General features: G+C 43.4%; 1 protein-coding gene across 4 annotated transcripts in view; it reads left to right on the top strand.

Annotated features, from left to right (window-relative positions):
- Window positions 1-22,390, top strand: part of LOC144150174 (uncharacterized) — a 181,612-nt gene that overhangs the window by 116,993 nt on the left and 42,229 nt on the right. For all 4 annotated transcript variants that reach the window (XM_077682016.1, XM_077682015.1, XM_077682018.1 and 1 more), the window contains 4 exons: window positions 4,150-4,194; window positions 6,509-6,553; window positions 10,800-10,844; window positions 15,286-15,330. In XM_077682016.1, the coding sequence (XP_077538142.1) occupies window positions 4,150-4,194; window positions 6,509-6,553; window positions 10,800-10,844; window positions 15,286-15,330 (180 nt within the window). The remainder of the gene's footprint in view (window positions 1-4,149; window positions 4,195-6,508; window positions 6,554-10,799; window positions 10,845-15,285; window positions 15,331-22,390) is intronic.

Raw genomic sequence — 22,390 nt, 5'->3', positions numbered from 1 at the left:
TCATGCCTGAAAAAGCTGAAGAAAGCCTATTTACATTACTGATTTTTGTAGCGTAAGCTACACTGGCCGAGGTTGAGCAGTTTTGCGTGGACGTTGAAGGGACGTGCTGCGCAAGCGCGAGGAGCATTGGATTGGATTGGATAGGATTCGGTTTGATTAAATTGGATTGTATTGGATTGGATTGGAAATCCAATTCATTTGGAGTACGGGTGTGTAGAGAATTGGGTCTGCATATTCGCTGGTCTCCGCATTCCAGAGGTGTGACGTCATATCCGCGGCACACGCATTGGCGCCGGCGCGTGCCCAGCTGTGCGCCTCCGTTACGCAGTAGCCAAGTCTGACGCTGCGCTGGAGCCGCTTGATAGCCGTTTCGCGTGGCTCCTCGAGAGTCGTGCGGCGCATGCGCGAGGAGGAGTGACTGGACTGGACTGGATTGGATTGGATTGCTGAACCTTAGCTCATGCTACATATATCCTGGCATAGCCGAGCTAAGCGACTGCTAATTTTTACAACTACCTTGAAGCTTGTATTCATAAATAAATTATCACAGTAACAAATTACATACAGTAAATTCTTTCGAAAATTCGCATTTATGAAAGTACAAATGAACTGAGAGAGGTCAAATATATCCAAACAAAAGCAACGTACGCTTCGTTCTCCCTTCAGGTCGGTAATTTTTGCAGCTTTTTTACAAAATGAACGTCTCCATTGTGGAGGCAAATATAGACGAAAATAAAAGAATACGCTCTTTGAACTCCCTCTTGGTAAATAATTTGGCAGTTTTTACAAAATGAATTATCCCCAGTACCGAGATATATACACGGAAAATAACGCTAGCATCGTCTACCTATCTGTCACGGTATGCGGTAAATTGAATACGCCTTGCAGGGTAAGCTCAGCCAATTCTCTTTCTCGTAATTTGTTCCCTACGGATGCAGGATGTTTTATATTGTTGAAGCAAAATGTTATTCAAAGATGGATGCCGAATTGCAATTTTCTCACGTTTGAAAGTACTAGTATTTAGTAGCTCCCTCAATTCCTGTGAGACGGTGAAAAACTTCGTTTTTACCGCAAGGATGCAACAATATGATAAAATGTAATCCAGTTCCGGGCATTGTAAAATCTGGTGAAAGAGTTAAGCTGTTGTTCGTTTGGGTAGGATCGAACGTAAACAGGGACTCACATAAGAATGGTCGCGCCGTCGCCGCGCAATTTCTACCGTTCGCGCAAAGAAATAGCAGCGGGAGGATACCTACCCTAGGGAGAAAAAAGAAACCCGCCTCTGCGAAACCATTGCTGCCTTTATCGGTGGCACTAGAACCTGCTCTTATCCTTGCGTGACGTACGACATACCGCAGATGGATGAATAGGCTAGACGTATACAGAAGCTTCGCTGTGAACTTCTCCATCTCCGGCTCGGCAATTTCATCAGGGACGCATAAAAGGAGCAGTCAAATATAGTTATATGTCTGATAAACCCGCCGTGGTGGCTCACTGGCTAAGTGGCGTTGTGCTGCTGAGCACGAGGACGCGGGTTCAATTCCCGTCCGCGGCGGCCACTTTTTTAATGGAGGCGAAATGCAAAAACACCCATGTGTACGCGATTTCGGTGCACGTTAAAGGCCCCCAGGTGGTCAAAATTAATCCAAAGCACTCCACTACAGCGCGTCGGTACGTTAAACTCCACAATCAATCAATCAATCAATCAATCAATCAATCAATCAATCAATCAATCAATCAATCAATCAATCAATCAATCAATCAATCAATCAATCAATCAATCAATCAATCAATCAATCAATCAATCAATCAATCAATCGATCAATCAATCAATCGATCAATCAATCAATCAATCAATCAATCAATCTATCAATCTATCAATCAATCAATCAATCAATCAATCAATCAATCAATCAATAAATCAATAAATCAATCAATCAATAAATCAATCAATCAATCAATCAATCAATCAATATATGTATGACAATTTCTTGTTGGGGATCAAGTGGTGCAACACATCCAGAGAGAAGACCACAATCAACCAGTAATATTTCTTGGTGGAGTTTCTGGCTGGCGGCTGCCAAGCGCATAAAATAGCAGTGAGGTCAAATGTAATTAGCGTGAAAGCGCCTACTGAAACGCTATGATTTTATTTATTTACCTAATATCTAAATTATTTCTTCAAAATTAAAAATGGTCATCATTTGCACTAAAAAATCAACCGTTTTAATGAACCAATCGGGCTTTTTTTTCTGCGTTGTCTGGTTAGGCATATACTGTTGCACTCAATGTTTGACTTTTCTTTGCAACACCCGCGTCTGGGTATGTGGAACATTCCAAACTTATCTGAGTAACCGTTTCCTGAGATCACCGAGGCGTATTATGTCGTAATTAGACAGATTACAATGCGTGAAGAGTACACCGGAATTTGAAGTTCGCTGGTTCAAATCCCGCCGTTTTATTGCCAGTAACAACACGTGGAATCACGAACTAACCATGTGTGATTATCTTAACCATAAATATTTCCATGGAGGTGAATGTTAATTGATACAACTGGCCATGCGGTTTTTTCCTTCACTGGTTTTGGAATTGAATTTCGTTTTTTAACGAAAGTTTGTTATCCTCAAGGAATAATGAATGAACGCATGCCTTTTTGAGGAAAACGTGGGCCCTGTGATAATCGGAAACGGACGCGTGGAGGAGATCACCAGACACTTTCTGACATATTTGTTTGTGGGAAATGGTAGAAATGCTACGCCCTTAATTTAACGGGGGCGTGCATGGTGTACTCTAAAACATTTTTCCAGCCCTCGCCACAAGCTACAAGACCTCTAAACAATTTCAAAATGGCAGTCAGATATTTTCGAACCCAAGGATGCCCTGAAGCGTATTAAATAGAATAAAGTATTGCTGTGTAGTAATTTGTAAATGATCAAGATGGCGAAAATCATTTTATTGTTGGCACAGCTTCTGGTGAAAAATATATTTACCGATAGGCAAATGTTATTAGTTTTGACTTCACTCACTTTAGTTGTAAGCTCTGCAGCCTCTCCGCAAATTCTAGCAGAAGTAGTGAAAGTTAACTTTTGCTAGCCGTTTGATTGAGAAAGGTATTTATTGAGCCGCCACCTCCACACAATGAGCCGCCACCTCCACACAAAGGATTAGCCTGCGGAAGAGGCTATTTAGATAGACTACTTCACAAGGCTACTTAGATACAAGGCCTACAATGCTACTTAGATAGACTTCTTCTAGGCAAACAGTACTTCTTGTCAAAAGCCGTGGCTTTCGATTTTGTCCTCAGTCACGCCGTAAAGATCTTCTGTGGTACGCAGCCATCTTTTGTTGGAGTAATGTTGCCTTCCTGAAAATTATGAGGTTATCTTTATATTCAAGGGCAAGCTTCAGTGGTTCGAAATAATTTTCTACTCGATTTATTCAGGGCGAACTTCTAATAAGTGCATCGTATGATTGTTTCATAAATAGCACCGTACTATTTTCACTAGTTATAGCTATTTCAGTTGACATTTCTGGTGTCGCCTTTTCCAGACACGTTTTTTCCAAGTGCCTATAGTGCATATTAAGCTTGCATAGTATGGCCCCCTCATCCCGAAGTGCACCATCGAATTAATGGAGTTTGTTTTCATTGCATAAAACGTACAGTAAATCAGAAACCGGTAGTATGTCGAATATATGTACCGGTCGAAATTTTTTATATTTCAGTTTCTCGTATGGTTCCAAATAATTTTATGAAGAAGGAACACATTCATTGAAATTTTGGAAAAGCCAACACATCTGGTTTGAGGAAGAAAAGAGGCAGCAAGGTTATAGCAAAATATTGGCAAAATATTAGTCAGTCCTTACTGACTACTGCTCATTTATTAATCTACTGCGTATTTATATAGGTACCGGTGTGCATTTCTGCCAATTGTGGTGACAGATAAATGTCCTTAGGGTGACCTTTGGTTAAGTTCCGTAGTTGGAATTAGGTAGGACTATTTGGAACTCGTTTTAACCTAAACGCGTTCTTTTTTGGGATCGACAAGTCCAACGAGCATTCTTTACGGGACAACACCGCTCTGGGGACTGTATAAATTTGCTTTGCATTATTTCTGCCCCCTGACAACCGTTACTTTTTCCGTTCTCCAGGATTCAGAACACCACAGGCGGAAACGGGCAATTCTGGAGGAGAAGGCAAGTATTCAGGCTGGTTTTTCTAGTCAGTATAGGCAGCGTTTTTTTACAGCTGCTCTACTACGCTACGTCGTTTAGGGTAATTCATGACCCTACAGTGACGTTCAGCCAGCGAAGTGCAAAGTATGCCTTTCGTTCGTATCGCTTCGCTTTCTCGGAGTTTCACCGCTGCGTTACCACGTGAATTACTTGAGTGAAACGCCTGCTTCACCTTCGCCTTATCGCACCGCTTTGGCAGGGCCGTCGCTAACTGCGGTTTAAGGCAAACAAACCACGTCATTAAGGGGTGGTTTAAAGACTGATATATGAAAAGACTGCACTGACTGAGTCTACAGGAACGAAGACTAAAAGAACGCAACAATTCTAAAGCCAGAATTTTTTAGACTCCATGCTTATGCATCTATTGTGCTACGAAGACAAGACAACTGATAAAATTTGTTCGGTGGATCATTCGCACTTGTTCTAGATGTTAAAACAACCTGCTTTTGCAGGCAGTTAAACATGGATGCCGTAGTCACCACTGAAGTGGTGGGTAAAACTAACTTCGTTAAAGTCTCTAATAAAAAAGCTTTCCGTGTGTTGCCGCATATTCGTGAGTAAAACAACAGCCCGGGGTGAACCGGAAGAACAAAACCGGATGTAACAAAAAAGAAAACTAAAATATCCTGCATTTTTAGGGACTTTTGTCAGTTTATCATGCTGATCAGTTGAACAGAAACATAAGCTGTTCTTGATAATTATTACTGGCGCAAAACAACAAAAATATTTCTTGCCAACACCAGCGCTAACCCATGCTTAAAGGAAATCACTATACGAACTCATGCTTTAAAAAGTCATAACAAACAAGGAGAGGGTGTTGACGATTAGATGAAGACATATCAATCGCACGACGCTGTGCGTTCGTTGGTGCCACAAAAGCCGGGCGATTCAACACGGCGTTCGCGTCGCTGGCGTATGTTCATTGAGGTTGGGATACAGATATTGACCTCATTTGTTATGCGCCATTTGCAGTACCTTCCATGCCTTTTCATTTCCACTTGCAAGGTCACGCCGATGTGTACTACGAAGATGTATAGAGAGGAGTGGTGTGTCGCAAAAAATTGTAAATAAACAATGCACAATAGCGGCAAAGACACAGTAGTCAAAACAAAAGTGCGGGTGAAATACACAACATTGGGGGCATTGCTGCAGTCATTGCGAATGAAAGAGATCTTGAATGGCGGCCTAAATGAAGACATCGATCATGCTAGCTATCGAGGGTGGTAGGTGACTGCATTCCTTAGCAGTATTTGAAGCAAGTAGTAGGTCGGTGTCCCAGTGTGGAATGTCGGCTTTATGACCCTGGTTGATACAGGGAGTTACATATGACAGTGCCGAAAGAATTTTGGTTTTATGGTCTGCATTCAAAGGATACATTGCGTGAAATGCTGATGATCAGGTGGTATTTTCGTGCTCCGAAAGAATTAAAATGGTTCAAGGTGAATATCACAGGGTAAAAAAGGCGTCCAGGCATAGACCACGTAATGGGTTTGTAGCGATACTAGGATGAAATGAGATAATCCATCAGGGTCGCGCTCAGTACAAGTATGAAAGACGAAGACGAAACAAAGTTTAATACTGCCGCGAATCATGTATGGGTTTGTTTATTTATTGTTTGTTTTTGTGGCCAGCAGAAACTTAAGATGTGCAGGTGTCATAGAAAAACCTGTTCAAGTATCCAAACAGTCGAATAGCGTTGTTACAGTATAATTTACATGCAGTTGCTAATAGAGGTTGTTGGTTCAGTTCCTAAATATTTGTAAGAAGTATCAAAATCGAATATAAGGCTTGAATGTGGTAGTCATAAATATCAGTGATTACCGTGCCGAGAAAATGTTATTGCATACACTAGCAGTATTCAAAAGCCTTTAGCCTTTTATGTGTGTTGGACCAAGTAGGAAGATTATACAGGTCACTCTGTAGTAATGAAGTGTCAGCATGTACCATTTTCTGCAAGACGGGTTAGAAAAAAACGTAGCACTTACGAGGGTGATGCTTTGTGAGACGAACACTGAAAGATAGGGTACGCAGCAAGCCCTGTGCTGATAAAGTATTCACCAACTTACATTCCTGCAAATACAGAGGAAAAAAGTGCAATATATATGAGATTTCGTTTAGTTGTAAAGCCAAGAATAGGATTTGCTGTTCAAATCTAGTTACAATTATGAGAACTTTTTTGGGCTGCCTTATACTGTCGCCACTGACCAGTAGAACGGCTAGTGCAAGCAAACTTGGAATCTCTTCCCTGACTTGTATATTTTCCTCGGTTCTGCAGGACAACAACAGAACGAGGTGCAAGGCAATATTCCTCAAGTAAAAGGCAAGTGGTGAAAGTTTTCTTGTGATTTGTAAACTGAAGAAAACAGTATCTGGAGCTACTTGACTATGAGAGCTCATGTGTGTCTTTGTGCTCTGATATATTGTCCCGAATAAAGGTAGAAAAACAGTATTTACTCGACCTAAAAGACCTACAGACGGCACCGAAGCTGACGCACAAGCAGAGCTGCCGTGGTAGCACCCAAGCCTCTTCTTCTTCTCAGACTCAATGTTCCGAAAGGCACATACCCAAACAGGGAGATTGTCCCAGGCATGCGGCATTACCCCCTCCCTGAGAAAGAAACCCAGCGAGCCCCTGAGAAAGCATCGGAGGTCGCTGGGTTTAGTTTCCCCGGTGTGGGCTCGGAGACCGGTTCCCGCCAGATCGAGGAGAGCCGGGACGGATCGGTGATGAGTACCTGCGAGGGGTAGGCGTTCGGGACTGATGAGTAGCGGGCGAAGTTGACGTCAGCTCGTGGGCGGAAAGGTACTCCTCGATTTCTCGGGGTCGTTCCCCGTAGCGCGGTCGAGGTGCGTTCGGCGAGAACCCGCGAAGTCCCAGGCGGCGGTAAGGGCAGTGACGGAACACGTGGCCTTCTTCACCACGATGGTAGCACAGGGGCCGATTGTCTGATGTGCGCCACACGGTCGCTTTCCGTTCGAGACGTCTTGGTTCATACCGTGTGGCCGGGTTCAACGTGCGTCCGAACGGTTGTGTCACAGTTGGTAACAACCGGGCGGTGCCGAGGTCGGCGTGCGCACCACGTCCGTGTAAGTGCGATGTTCCACTGTTGGAGCCAGCATAGGATACACATCCGTGTACGTTCGAACAGGGCTTGCAACATCGGCCGGTGCCGCGGGTCCCATTGCTCGCCGAACTTCGTCTCGGACGACGTCGGTAAAGGCAGCGAAATTTGGTCGGCAGTCACCCTGTTGAAGAAGCCGCAGTTCCTCACGCACGACGCTCCTCACGAGCTCCCGGAGAGCGTGTTCATCGTTGACCGCTGAAGCGCAGGCGGCCACACTGGCTTGACGCCCGTACTGCATGTTGCGCTGCTGCAGGGCCCGCTCCATTGAGGTCGCTTCCCGAACGAAGTCAGCAACCGTTGTTGGCGGGCTGCGTACAAGGTCAGCGAATAGCTGTTCCTTCACACCCCGCATAAGGTGGCGAACCTTTTTTGCTTCACTCATACCAGGGTCAGCTCGCCGAAACAAGCGCGTCATGTCCTCGACGAACATAGAGACGCTCTCGTTTGGTTTTTGCGCCCTGGACTGTAGAGCAATCTCGGCCTTTTCCTTCCGCTCACTATTTCTGAAGTCTTCGAGCAATTGCCGCCGAAACTCCAACCAGCTTGTAAATGTAGGCGCGTGGTTTTCGTACCACGTCTGTGCCGACTCACGGAGGGAGCAGTAAACGCTTCTCAGCTTACGTGTGTCGTCCCACTCATTGAACGCAGCGACCCGATCGAAATGATCGAGCCAGTCCTCGACGTCTTCGAAGACGTCGCCGTGGAACGGCCGCGGTGTGTGCGGCAAGTGCACCACCAGCGGCGAGAAGGCTCCGCTGCCCTCATTGGTTTGGCAAGCCGTAGTGGTTGTCATTACGCGTGGAGGCTTCACCAGCAGGCCAAATTCTGGTGGTAGACCTCGAATGCGGCGACTTGACTTGTGCACTGGTGTTGTCTCCAGATGCCACTCGCGTGGGTCGGTAAACTCGCCTGGCTCGAAGTGCATGGGATTACCCCGCACCTCCACCACAAATGTCACGAATAAAGGTAGAAAAACAGTATTTACTCGACCTAAAAGACCTACAGACGGCACCGAAGCTGACGCACAAGCAGAGCTGCCGTGGCAGCACCCAAGCCTCTTCTTCTTCTCAGACCCAATGTTCCGAAAGGCACATACCCAAACAGGGAGATTGTCCCAGGCATGCGGCAATATTCCGCGATATAAACTCAGAGCAAACGCTGAAGATGTATGCATTTGTAAAGTTTATTTATGCGTTTTCAGTCTTTGACACTGACATTTTTAGAGACAGTTACAGAGGGTTGCGTTATTTCTTGAGGGAATGGTGGTTCACAACTGTTACTTTTATTTAGTGCCACAGATTTCAGTGCAATGGGAAGTGGCTGCGAATAAAACAGACGCTGCGGGCACAGAATAAGCGAGCACAATGAAACTGAACGTGTTTATTGGTTTAGGTGAAACAAAGCCAGTCATCAGAATTTTTTTGCGAATACACCATAAAAGTAAGGAAGGCTATGAAAACAAGCCCAAGGGCATTCTGCAATTTAAAGGTAGTCATCACAATTTTTTCGGCGAGTACACCTTAATAGTAAGGAAGAGTGTAAAAACAAACACTATGGCATGCTGTAGTTTGAGTTAACTATTTTAAAAAGCTTCGGAAAGTAAATAGCAGTAATGGGTGTTATGGTGATGAATTGTTGCGGTCACAGCACGTTGTAAACCTTTTCGTTTATTATTGGTCTTTCGGACAAAGATTGTTTTTCGTGTAGTTTTCCAAAAATTAGGCGGTGATAAAGTTTAAAAACAAAACAATTCAGTCTTTTTATATGTAATGGAAGGTATGCAAGATAGCACTCCTGTTCTGTGCTTTCTGACGGGCGGTATCTTTCTTGGTCTTGGAAAATCGGGAAGAAGGCGGAGGCGAAATTTTTTGAGGAAGAGGGCAAGTAGTCAAATATTTTGCCTAAGTTGTAAAAAAAGCTTGTTAAACTATTTTGATAATTCTGATGTCATTAAAATTGTCTAGAGCTTGAAAAACTCCAACATAATTCCAATTCCCAAGAAGGGAGATACCAAAGAATCAAGAATTAACGACCCATAAGCCTACTCTCAATTGTATACCAGCCGCTTACCATGGTGGTAGCTACCCGCGTGGCCGACAGCCTAGATTTACAACAATGTCCTAGGGAACAGGCGGGTTTAGAGAATAATGGATAACATCCATGCTATCAATCGTCATAGAGAAATACGCAGACTATAAGGAATCCCTGACAAGACATTTATAGACTGTGAAAAAGCACTAGATTCAATCGACACTGCGTCAGCGTTGGAAATGTTAAAGGAAGGCAGAATCGAAGAGGCCTACTGAAGATATTTAGAGTACATATAGAAAGATGTACCGGCGGGATAATCCATCACAAGCAAAGCGAAAAGAAGTTCAAGTTCTGGAAGGCCGGCTCGCCAAAATTGTTTACAGCATTTCTGCAGGGGTTATTAGGCATGCTTGACTGGGAAAACGTACAGTTTCAGTTAAACGGGGAATACTTAAGCCATTTGATGTTTGAAAACGGCATAGCCTTGCTCAATGAGTCTGCAGAACCACGGCAAAAAATGCTTCAGCAACTACAATCAAGAGGCTCCGCCGTGGGGCTAAAAATAAATATGAATACATCTCAAGTAATGATAAATGAACGTGCAGAATGCGCGCTCCGCGACATAGGTAAGGAAACGTTAGAACAAGAACAAGAATATAACTACCTGGGAAAGGTAGTAAGCACTGATCCCAACCACGAGATCGCAATCCGGTGCTGGATAGGATGGGGCAGGATTGCCCTGTCCAAGTACTCACAAATAATGAAAAGTAAGCTACATGTATCGCTGAAGAGATTGGTGTGTAACGAATGTCTGCTACGGGTAATGACATACCGAGCGGAAACATGGCGCCTTAGTAAACAACTGGAAAGCAAACTTAGTCGGTTGGGAATCAGCTTGAATTTAGACAGACCCTTATTCCCTTCCGATTATGTAAGAGCTCGCATAGATTAGAAGCAAAGGCAAGCCCGTAGGGGGCCATGGAACGAAAAATGACGGAAGTTACAGAGGAAAGAATGAAGACGAAACTATGAATGAAGGGACGGGGAACGACCACCTTGGATCAAAGAGGAAACCGGGATTCTAGCAAACTATAGTTCTAGATGTTCGAATATAGAAAAAAAAAACAGCCTTAGGCGGCCAATGTAGTGAACGAACTGGTAACCGTTGGACCACAATGGATAGAGAATGGCCGCCGAAAGCCAGGTCGAGAAGAAGGGGAGGGCTGATAATTTGATGAAGAGAAGAGAAGAGGAAATCGCAGGCAAGGAATGAGCTCGGGAAGCGCAGGACTGGTTCGGGAGGAGTTTAATGGGAGAGGCTAACGTCCTTAAGCTGATGAGGGTAATGATGATGGTGAAATAAAGCTAAGTTACCTTCACTAATTGGGGATATTTTACTTGGTCCTGCAGATAACGGACAGAAAGAGGTGGATGAGAAGATTCCTGTGGAAGAAGGCAAGTAGTCAGATCGTTTTTCAAGTTCGTAAATAGAGCTAACAGTTATCTTGTGTTACTCGTATGCGTGCCTAAATTTTGGGCAACCTTTTTGTTTGTCACAAGCTGCCGATGTGATTGCTTGCGATGTGATTGCGATGTGTTTGTCACAAGCTGCCGACAATCATTGCCTCGTTTAAAAATGGTATATTTCTTGCAATCTATTTGTAAATTTTTAAAATTTTGTAGGAAACAGCATATGAGACACCTTTCGGTCTCATATGAGATATGAGACCGGTTGGCTCGATTAGAGCATACTAATGCCCTTTCAACCCTGAAATTTTAATTTCGGAAAAAAATTGTTTCCCTCTGTGCTTTGCAAGACACTACACGGTCACGAACTTTGAAAGAGATGTTGAGTGGGTATTTGCCATGTTATTAGGTCCCCAGGCAGTTGCAAATTTATTTTCACGCAGAAAAAATCTGTGTGTTTTTCGTAGGCGACTTGAACTCATAATTGAAAACTAGAGCTAGTATTGCAAACATTTATAGAGTTGCCGTAATTTTCTAAACAGGAGTTGAGTTTGCTTCGACTCTTAAGCTTTGATTTCTCTTGCCCTTGAACGTTGTTTTTATTGTGCCTTATGTTTTGTGGCATCCTTCTACGCGAAAACCAAACAATAATGGTCTACCATAAGAGACATACATGAAGAACTATTACAAAGGAAATTAGTGCTTTCGCTTTTTTCATGATGGTCTGGGGGACATTTTGTGTGGTGGTATTAATCTGCGAGGGAAAGTTTGAGATCCACCTCCTATGCAGGCGTACGGCTACAAAGGAGAGTTGTACAGCTACAAACGGCTTATAGGCTTCAAACAGCTAACCTTCTAGTTTTCTGAGTTGTTAGAACGATTACCTAATTAGTGGGTGGACTCATTGGAATCTTGGACACGAACAAAGTTTTCTGCCAGTGCTAAGTTTTGGAGAAGTCTTCAGCGTTCCTTTGTAGTCGTACGGCTGCGTTTCAGAAGAATGCCTAAATTTTTCTCGCAGAAACTCACTCTGCTTTGGGGATTCCCCCGATCTGGTCGATTGAATTAGTGCTCATTTTTCGAGTTCTAACGAATTCACTCTGGCGCTACAAACGGCTAGCTTCCTGGTTAGGTAAGTTGGTTAAGGGACTGCTCTAATTAGGAGTTATGCTGTGGGTTATATCCTTGACCGGGACGATTGTTTTTACTTAGAAGTTTCCGAGAGAGCTCTAAAGATTTAGTGTGGAGAGGCACGTCTGCATTTCAGGTGCATGTAAAGTTTTCTCTCACAGCAACTGACCATCTGAGGGACTTCGCGGTAGCGCGGTGGGTCTATAATTTCACCAGTCAAGACAAATGAGTAGCCCTATCTGGACAGGTTCCCGGTTGCAGTGCCACGCTAGAAGGGCAGCAGCAGAAATCTTGAAATCGCAGTAGTGGGTGAAGAGTTTGCAGACGAGCATACAGCACGAAACGTAGGCATAAAAGGTCGTAATAACTGAGGGGTATAGTCCTTGCGTTTGTGCAGATATAAAACGCGTTTGACGATGCTGAAACGTCTTGGAAACAAAGAATCAGAAAATAGATAAGTTAAAACCACAAACCACGCAAAAATCGATGGAATCAACTTGCATATAAGAGCCAATTGTGACTGTGGTGCAAAACGCTGAGGAGCAGCCAAGATGAAGGGGGGGTGTGGATGAGAATATGGTACACATGAGAACGGAAAAGATGTAGGGGGTAGCGGAGGTAAAGTTGCACTTAGCAAGGGGTAGACTTCAGAAGTAAGGGTGAGGAAGACCAAGAAAAGCTGTCTTGAAACGCGCAAAATTGATACTATTTCAGATCAGTGATGTCAAGGATGACATGAAATAGTTACTGGTTACCACGCTATTTTGCATACAAGTTCTTTCTAAGGTTATAAGCTACCCCTTTTTCCGACATCTCAGATTTCCCGCAACCAAGTCAACCAACTGAATTTAGAAAAGATAATAGACGAAAAGTTACTTTATGCCATCAAGGCGCAATGACTAATTCCACTGACCATTTGACGATTGTTCATACTATATTTAACACAGTTGCTTAAAACATTATAAATATCTCTTAAGACTTCTTTGGTCTATCAACAACACATGAGATAGCTAGAGTAACGTAAAATATTACAAAAATTTGTACGCTGGAAGCGTAGTTACGGAAACCATACTGAAACGAATAGCCTTTTCGTGTAATGTTAGAAGAGGAGCAACATACAGCCTGTACATAGCGAGATAGAGAATGAAGGCAAGAAATGCCTGTCGGTCGTTTTTTTTTCACAAATATCGAGGCCATAGCAACGTGGTAAAGAGAGAAAAGATATGATATGTCGATAAATGTTTTTAGAGGCCGAATCTTTTTTCTTGAGCAGGAGGTTATATAGACAAAAATGACATATTCTACAATCACAAGAGTTGGCTTGATGCGGTTTTAAATCCTATGCAAAGCCATGAACAAAATTTTTGTTCCGCACACGCCGTGCATGACAGATATCGGGGTCAGTGCGGGGCTCAAGGCAGTGTCCAATTTCAGATCGAAAAGGATGTAAACCATTACAACAAAAAACGCTTCCCTGGCTGAAATACCATTTGGAAATACAGGCGTAAATACCGTACTCTCAGCGAGGCCACCGTCAGTCTCAAGCGATAAGCAAGGCACCGTACAGCAAGCCCCGTTAGTGTTCGAAGTACACGCGCAAAGGCCAATACAGAGAAAGCTCCGTAGGCATCCACATTCTGCTTTTTCGTGGCGCGTGGAGGCTTTTGAAAGTTTACTCTCGTGCCTACGAAGACATTAGTGTGGGAGTTGGTAGAAGGTAACGGGTAAGAATAACGGCGGTTATCAGACGTGTTGTCTCTGAAGTAACGCAAATACAGTTCTCGTCCATTAACCCGCCGCGGTGGCTCAGTGGCTAAGGCGTTGCGCTGCTGAGCACGAGGTCGCGGGTTCGAATCCCGGCCACGGCGGCCGCTTTTCCGATGGAGGCGAAAAGCAAAAACGCCCGTGTGTACGAGATTTCGGCGCACGTTAAAGATCCCCAGGCGGTCAAAATTAAGCCGGAGCCCTCCACTACGGCGCGCCTCATCGCCTGCGTTGCGTCGGCGCGTTAAACCCTAGAATCAATCAAATCAAGTTCTCGTCCCTAATGAAGGCGTTGTAGTGGCAACAAAGGGATCATAGCAGTCCTTCAGCGACCCATGAATTAAGTGTAAGGTTTCACCTTCTTCGTAGGCCGTTCCACTACATTCCGTGTTTAAGGTAACTTTTATGGAGTATTCAACAATAGAGCGGAATGTACAAAACGGGGCGGAAATGACGGAATAAAATCGGATATTCCAAAAGTCAAGTGGCATTGAACCAAGAACTAGCAAAATTAATTCAAGATATCTATTGACATAAGTGGTAAAATTAACCTGAAAAGGACAATGTATTTATACTACACAAAACGAATGCCAAAAAGTTATTGAGTCCCGTATAGCCTATTTTACTATGTTTGCGACTTGTTTACCAATGTTTTAAATACCCTACAAGAAACATCCCAAAGTTTTGAAAACCAAACTAAGATACCGTATTTACAGAGAATATTAAGCAACCAAAAGTGCCATAAAAGCTTTTTAAGACATATTGAAGCTATAAAAACGCCGTTTTATTAGTAGACGTGCCGTCAACTCGTAGAGCTATTCAAAGATTACGGCAAAATGTAGAAAAATAGTTATGTCGAAAGATATTCAAGGATTACGGCAAAATGTCGAAAGATAGTTAATGTCGAAAGATACTTTCCCCTTTTGGAGAATATGTGTGACTCTGACCAGAATTATATGCTACGCGCGTACTTGTTGGTTTTTTCATATATAGTCCACTCTTCATTTTGGTCATCAAGATGAAGGCAGATGGTACATCTTTGATGTTTGGTTTATTTTTGTAGTCTGCAGTAGTTCGAAATATTTCAGGTACATACAGCCTTGGGAGCGTCTTTTAGCACTCCTGTTTTATATCGCTATTTACCAGCGCAATTAATACTAGCGCATTGAGAAGTTACCTGTCAATTCCTTCGCTTCGAAACACTGGAAATGGGCCTTGGTCATTGCCGAAGCGCCGTTGACATAGCATGCCGCAGAAAAAAAAAGCGCAGCGTGGGTCGTCTGCTCCGTTCCAACCCGATTCTCAACAGTGGTCTCAGTAGACAGGTTATTAATCGCGCTCACATTGGAGTCGAGGTATTACTTTGCGTTCGCTGCGTTCCTCGCCAGTGAATACAACCTATAAACGTCGTAATAAAATTCGTAACGAGTTTTTTTAGGTGTACAAAATATTGCACGCTGTACTCAGTGCGCCGCATTCTTTTGCTTTATGTGAGTTCCACTTCCGTTCGTGTTTCTTCTTTTTCGTCATCTAGGACCAGGACAAAATAAGATGGATGTTCAGCAACCTGAAGGCAAAGGCAAGTAGTCAGAGAAATCTTTGAAATTTTTAAAGGATTGGAACTGTATCTTACTGTTGCGCGCCTATGTGGCTAATTTATTGGAGGAGTTTTTGCTTCTTATCGGTTTTTTGACAAGTGCAGTTCTAGGAACACGTCAACTGGTAAATAATCCTTTAATTTGGATGGTGTATTTTTCCGTGTTCAGGTTTGCAAACTGCCGGCTTGTTGATTCAGATTTACATGATACCGCTGTGCGTTCCAGAAGAATTGCAAAAAGCTCGTTTCTATGAGGTTGATATCATGTCTCATATTATGCATTTATGCGTTCTGTATTCTGCATAAACTAGTTTCATGTTTGGGAAACATTGGAGTCTTTCTGACTGTTTTACTTGGACAGCATATTCCGTGCGAGAATGGTGAAAAAGTCTGATTCCTACGAGTGTGACGGCAAATGATCTTTGTGGTGTTGCGAAAATCTGCGAGTAAAATAATGGTGTAGAGTGCGCCGGACATGGAATGAAGGGTGTAGCTGTTTTTGTTTCGTTTGTTGAGCAGAAATGTAGTCTGTCGTGATTACAGTGCTGCTGACAGAAGTAACAATGTGGCACGCTTCGCACACAAGCACAACGGCATGATCAAAGTAGAGCAAAGGAGTATTTCAGGCTATAAAGAGCCATAACAAGGACGAAAGAGGCTCGAGCGATTAGTAGAACAGGAAACGGCATTTGTTTCTGCCGTACTAGCTTGCTGTAAGAGACGGCGATCACCTCCTTGGCACGTCTTAATTCATTTGGCATCAAGGCTAGCAGCCTCATGTGGTGATGCAGGATGCGCAATTCATTTGCCCATTCTCATTTGAGGCCACACCGAGGATTCTGGAGCTGATGGGTAAATATTTTCCCAGAATGAATCCAAAGCCGAGAGTCACGTACACGTGCTGTGCCCTTGCGGGAGATTCCGGTCCGACTGGCAAGTCAGGCTTAGAGTCTTGCGAATGAAAACCGTACGCTCGGGACAGTTCTCTGGTAGAGTGGCACTGTTTTAGGCGCCTGCACAATTTCGTAACAGCGAAACAATGGCAGAGGAGGATCAGGGAAATATTTTGAAGCATTCCCGCATATAAAAAAACATAAAATGTGCATGAATGAAAACAAACATAAAAGAGAATAAAATTGAATTCATTTTGAGCATCAATCTAAGTATTTTAAAGGGTTAGAGGTTCTCTCTATGGTGCAGAGCAGTGAATAGATTATAGTGAGCAGCCAAATGAGTGTATTTGTGACAGGGCAAGGGAGAGACCGGTGAAAAGAAGGAACCCAAACTTTCAATCTGTAATGAGCAGGGAATGGGAGTAAGCCTTTAGTAGACATTTGGGATCTTGAGAGGAGACGATGTTTTTCATTTCATGCCTATTGAATACATAACCGAAGTAGTCAAAGGGACTGCACTAGAGTTAAAATGACAAAAACAGAACCCTACACAGACAGACAGATAGACAGACAATGAATTTTGATGAGGTCTAAAATAATTTAGAAAAAAGGAATCTATCATTCAGATCAACAATATCAATTATAGCTATGATATAAATTTCAAGAAGCAAATTTTCACGGTATTCATTCAGCAACACGGTAAGGACACGACAAACAAGAAACAGAGCAGAAAGATTAACGGCAACACAAAAAGCAGCTTGCAGCTTACAGGAGTAGAGCATATGCACTGCGAAACGAAAATGGTGACGCAACAGACGACAGGGGCGAAATTATAATTGCAATGAAAACGCATTGTAGAACGTTGTACAGTAGTAGTATTAGGGATGGAATTAATACTGATCTAACAATGTGGGTTTGTGACGCTGCAACAGGTACTGAAGGGTAAATAAAAAAAAGACGGCTGGCAGAGGAGGCACAATAATCGCCAAAATGCTAAAATGTGGCGACGTTTTACATAAAAAGCTTTCAAAATTAGTTCAGGATGCTTTCTCTCACGAAGGCACAACTTCTCTGCAAAATCTTTAATCAGTTCTGATTCGGAAGCATGATGTCAAAGGGGTTAAGAATTCCCTATCAGCCTACTCTGTTATATACAACCGGCTTACTAAGGCTATAGTTAACTTTAGATTTCTAAAAGCAATATAACCGGTTTTATTCAGGCAATTCTCGAGAACGACAAATGTCAGTCAGGCCTCCAAGCCAATCGAAAGCTAAATAACACGTTAACATACGAAAGTATGTTTTATTCAGCAGACCCAACACAAGTAACAGAATGGACTAAAAAAGAGGAATAGAAGAAACTTACCAGGCTTTCTTCAAAGAAACGTACGAAAGGTTTATCTTCACAATACTCGTCACTACAAGAGGAAGAAAAGCCTTGTCATGAAGTGAATTGGATAAGAGAGCAATAGATCTCTTAAATTCAGTACAAGTCCTTAGAGGGGGAAATAGAAATATTTGATACGTGAGGGGACTGAATAATCGAGGAAACTTTTAATTACCTAAGATTCCTTGATTGCAAGGATTTTTTGTGTGATTGGAAGATGCGCAATCTCTGCTTTTAGGACTGCAGTAAGAAAGCCCCGTGGAAAGGTAATGCAATAGACACCAACAAACGTCTTATTTCGCTTGGGTATAGAAACAGTACAAAACGGGGCTCGCTCAGGAAATGTACCAATCAGTGGTGACTGAAGCAACGAGAAGGGATCTATGAGAAGGATAAATTCCGCTTTGAATTTATTCTTAAACCTTTGTGGTAATAAGAGCGGGCTTCTGCCACTGAAAGTAACGGTGTGCAACCACTGTGAACTGGGGTGATTACCGAAGGACAAATATCCTGGTCGCCTGATAACTGCTGAAAAAAAAAACTGGTCAGTCCTCGAAGCCTTTGAAGAAAGAATGATATTGAAGTACAGCTAGTAGAGAGGGAGCGAGAACCTCGTGCTACTGAAAAGTGAAGGAGAATGACAACTATCGTAGTTTAATTCGGAAATATGCAATGATAGTTTTAGAAGGTGTTACGCTAGGCTAGCAAGTAGGAGGTCGTTAAGGACTTGCTAGAAAGGTCTAGAGTTTCAAGAAGTGCTCTGTACAAATGTTTGTGTATTCAAGGATCGTCCTCAGGTGGGCGAGCAGTTTCTGGTGTATGTGGGTTCAGATGCTGCGAATAGGTTCTGTGAGTTGCAAATAGATTTTAGGTTCAAAACTGGTGTTTTTGTAGCTGGGCTTGCGGCTGCACCCGGCGGCATGAATAAAAGTTCTTAATATAAGATTCTAACGATGAAAGTGTTTCATAATACTAAGCGGGGCTGGGGTCTCCTCTTGCTGTTTTTGGCTTTGGAGTATTAGTGTGGAGGGCCTTAATTGGGCCCAGGATTTCGGATGATTTGAATGGTTGATTTGAGAGAGGGAAGGTGCTAGAAGAGCATTCTTGGAAGTTTTGAAAGTTTTTTCCGAGATGTTTAGTGCATCGACTCGGAGCCCACGGGGTTTCTTCTGTTTTTTCGTTGATGGGGCAGTGCAACATTCTTGCGGGGACGCCACAGGGCTTGTAGGGTGAGGTATGCCGTCGAGGTGCGCCCGTCATCGGGATGAGTTATGGGCAGGAGCTGCATTTAGTTTGTGAGGAAAAATGTTTGGACAGTGGCCTATGTTGTGACAAAACAGATAATGTGGCAGTATTGGTCGGGAACGTTACAGTGAACACGAAGCATTTGATCGCCATTAAGAGAGTTTGGGAGTCAAAAATAGTACCGGCCTTTTGTGGTGCTAAGATCAATGTTGTCAAGTAGCTGCAATTGTTCGCAAGAAAGCCCGTCTTTGTATCTATTCACTGGAGCAGCCGCACGCCATATCGATGAATCCATACAACGCGTTTAGGTGGTAACTAAACGCTTTGGTCTCATGAGGAGAATGCTTGTTATTCAAGCATAACGGAGTGGTGCTTCTGTGATTACCCGATAAATGCTGGCTTCTGCGTAATTGTTGATGCAAAGGCAATTGTCGCAGCAATCTCAGCTGTGGTCGGTGCGTTTCGCTGGGTATGATTGGAATTGCCTTGCCGATGAGGGGAGCGAGAACGTGTTTGGTGTTGTGGCTGAGGGTGAACTCGGAGAGCGGACTTAAGGCGAACAATATATACCGTCTACTTATTTGATTTGATCGGATGGTTGGTTGGCGTTGTCCTGCAGAGCTTGGGAGCAACGTTGCGTCCAGCGGTGAGGGCCCTTACATTGCGATTCTTTCCTGGGTTTGGAGGATGGGTGATCCCCTCCAACCAAACCTTTGGTAAACAGCTTATAAACATCTGAAAGTTGACTAATTGGTCTGTAATTATTTAGGTCCTTGATACCTCTATATTTATGAATGATAATATTTTTGGCGTTTTTCCAGCCTATAGGCACTCTGAGTCCGTAAGCATTCCGCAAATAGTTAAGCGAGCTTTTCCATTGCAATATCTCGTCCCTCTTTCAAAAGATCTATGGTTATGCTAGTGCAACCTGCAGTTTTTCCTCTTTTATGCCTCTGAGAGACTTTTCAACTTCTTCTTTAGTTACTAATGGAACACCCAGTTACGCTTGAACACCCAGTAGTTTCCCCTGGTCTAACGCCGCATGCATGCTACTTTGTGTTGAATCTTTCTGCTACTTTTATTTCTCGTCCATGTTGGGCCTAATGCTTGCCTGCTCGTCTCTGAGTTCGTGAATTCTGTTTTAGGCAATGGCTAGCTGCTTAGTTGCTTTGAAGCTACCTCCGGTTTGAAGAGTTTCCCAGATCACTGCTATTGTATTTACACGAATCTTGTTGTTTTACATCTGTTATTCAATTTACACAGCTTTGCTAACTCAACGTGATCCACCTTACTTGAAGATGTGACTTTCTTACCTTTAAAAATTATTTCCTGCTTTTGTTTGTTTAGTTTTTCTGTTTGTTTCATACATGCGCTTCTCCGACACTTGCTGCCGTTTCTGTGTTTACCGTTGTTAGGTTTTTATTTAAGCTGTCTAGTCTATCCTCTTACTTCTCGTTTAGACGCGGAAACATGTTTTGAAGAGTTATTTATACTCCTCTGCCCTGTGTCTGACTGACTCCATTCTGGGGTTCTTATTTTTCACGAGTTTCCTCTTTCTCTTCTGAGATTCTGCTTACTGGTCATGTAACTATCCTGTGGTCGCTGCTCCGAATCTTACTTGCACCTCTACGCCCTGCTCAATGCCTGGGTTGTCACTTAAAATGAAGTTAATTTTGTTGCTAACCGTCAAGCTGTTTAGCAAATTGTTATTTTGTGTGTCGAAAGTTAAAAATAGCAAGAAAGTAATGGCGAGCGTTCGTTAGGGCTTTCATCGCAGTGAGCGCCCGGCGTCCCCGGCGCAAATTTCTCAAGGCAAGCATACCTACTTAGATTGGCGAAGAGTGGCCAACAGAAACTCCTCCGTCCGCCGTAATCGTGGCAACACTTGCTCGTTACGAGAAAGACACTTGATAGCGTACGCCTCTCGAAGGTGATTTCCAATGAGTATCACTTCCAAGACAAGAGAAGCAAGCTTCCACTTATCCTAAGAATGATGAAGTAAAGGTGCTTGCGGCTGCGATGGCGCAATTTGGCCGCAATCCTGTACTTGATCCTTGGTGATGGTACTAAAGGTTGCGTGCAGCTTCGCGACCTCCAGGTCTTAACGCGCTAGAGTGAGCTTCCTTCATTTTTTGTTGTACAATAGTTGCTTTTTCATGTCTTTTCCTATTCTTTCGCTTGTATAGAAATTTGTTCATAAACCACATGTTATTTCATTCCAGAAATCTTACCAAGGTATCTTCCCGATCTTTGCGATTGTCTAGTCCATAGTTTCCCACCGACCTTAGGGCATTTCCTTCTTACCCACTTTTGCGTTAAATTCCCCCCCTCAAAATCGTGAACTGTGTTGTTCCCTTTTTCATAGCTGGTTCCACGTCCTCATAAAAGTTTACGGCTTTATTATCGTAGATAGTTGGTGGCGTATAAGCGTGTACCATATTTAGCCTATATCGCTTGTTTAGCTTCATTGCAACGGCTGCGACTCGTTATTAATCCTGAAGAAATCTTCCTATGTTTACTGCTATTTACCTTTGGATTGATTCCATCCTGTGTTGTTCCTTCTCTTAGAGCCCTCTGCATCACGAGATATGCCTGCGACGAAGCTGCATGAATCGCTCTCCTGCTCTCATAATTTCGCTTAACCTTACGATATCCCACATAATGTCAAAGAGCTCCTCTTGTAGTACAGCTAGGCTTCCATCGCTGCTAGGTTTCGTGCGTTGAACGTTGCCAGGGTCAAGTTCCAAAGGAGGCCTCTCTGTACCCAGATATTCTTAGCAAGTTTTACTATATCGCTGGCCTGGCCACTGCAGTGGCCGGTTGCTGTGCAGATGCTGGGTACTGAGCGCCGAAATTTCTTTGGCAAGTAAAGGAGCTCTCGGCCAACTACTACACCAGGGTGGCCAGATGCTTCTCTTGTAAGGGAAGGATGTTTGCGTACCCAAGAGCCTTCCCAACATGGTTGAACCTATCTGGTTTAGACTCTCAGGTATCCGGGATGGTTGTTATTTCCGCAGCAGGCAGCACTCCATGGTCCGCTATGATACTAATTGTTTGAGGTAAGTGCGGCAAGTGTCCTATCATAGAGGGCATCAAAAGAGGAACATCATGCGTAATGAAGGTAATTATTAGTCAGTATAGAGGGCGTATAATAGAATTGTGACTGAGAGAAGACAGGGATATGCAAATATCGAGAATATTTGCGGCACCACCGCGAAGAGAGTCGCCAGAAGAGACAGCAGTTCGGTTTATTTATGACCGTTATCAAAGACACGATTCACCTTCCACTCTCATGCAGAACAACAGAATTCCAACGCTGGAATCTCGAAGAAGAATCAACCGATTAAAATTTCTTGCCGATCTTCGGAACCGCAAACTTCGCATTGACCCATCAATATATCTGACCTGTCTTTCTTCCCGGCCCACCAGGCAATACCACCCCTTTAAATGTACCCCATTGTTCGCCCGCACAAACACTCATAAATATTCATTTTTCCCGCGAACAATATCCGATTTG

This window comes from Haemaphysalis longicornis, unplaced genomic scaffold (genome assembly GCF_048455015.1).
Source record: "Haemaphysalis longicornis isolate Haplotype H1 unplaced genomic scaffold, Haemaphysalis longicornis Haplotype H1 scaffold_8, whole genome shotgun sequence".
Lineage (NCBI taxonomy): Eukaryota > Metazoa > Arthropoda > Arachnida > Ixodida > Ixodidae > Haemaphysalis > Haemaphysalis longicornis.
The sequence above is the reverse complement of the archived record's forward strand: the minus strand, read 5'-3'. Positions and strand labels throughout refer to the sequence as shown.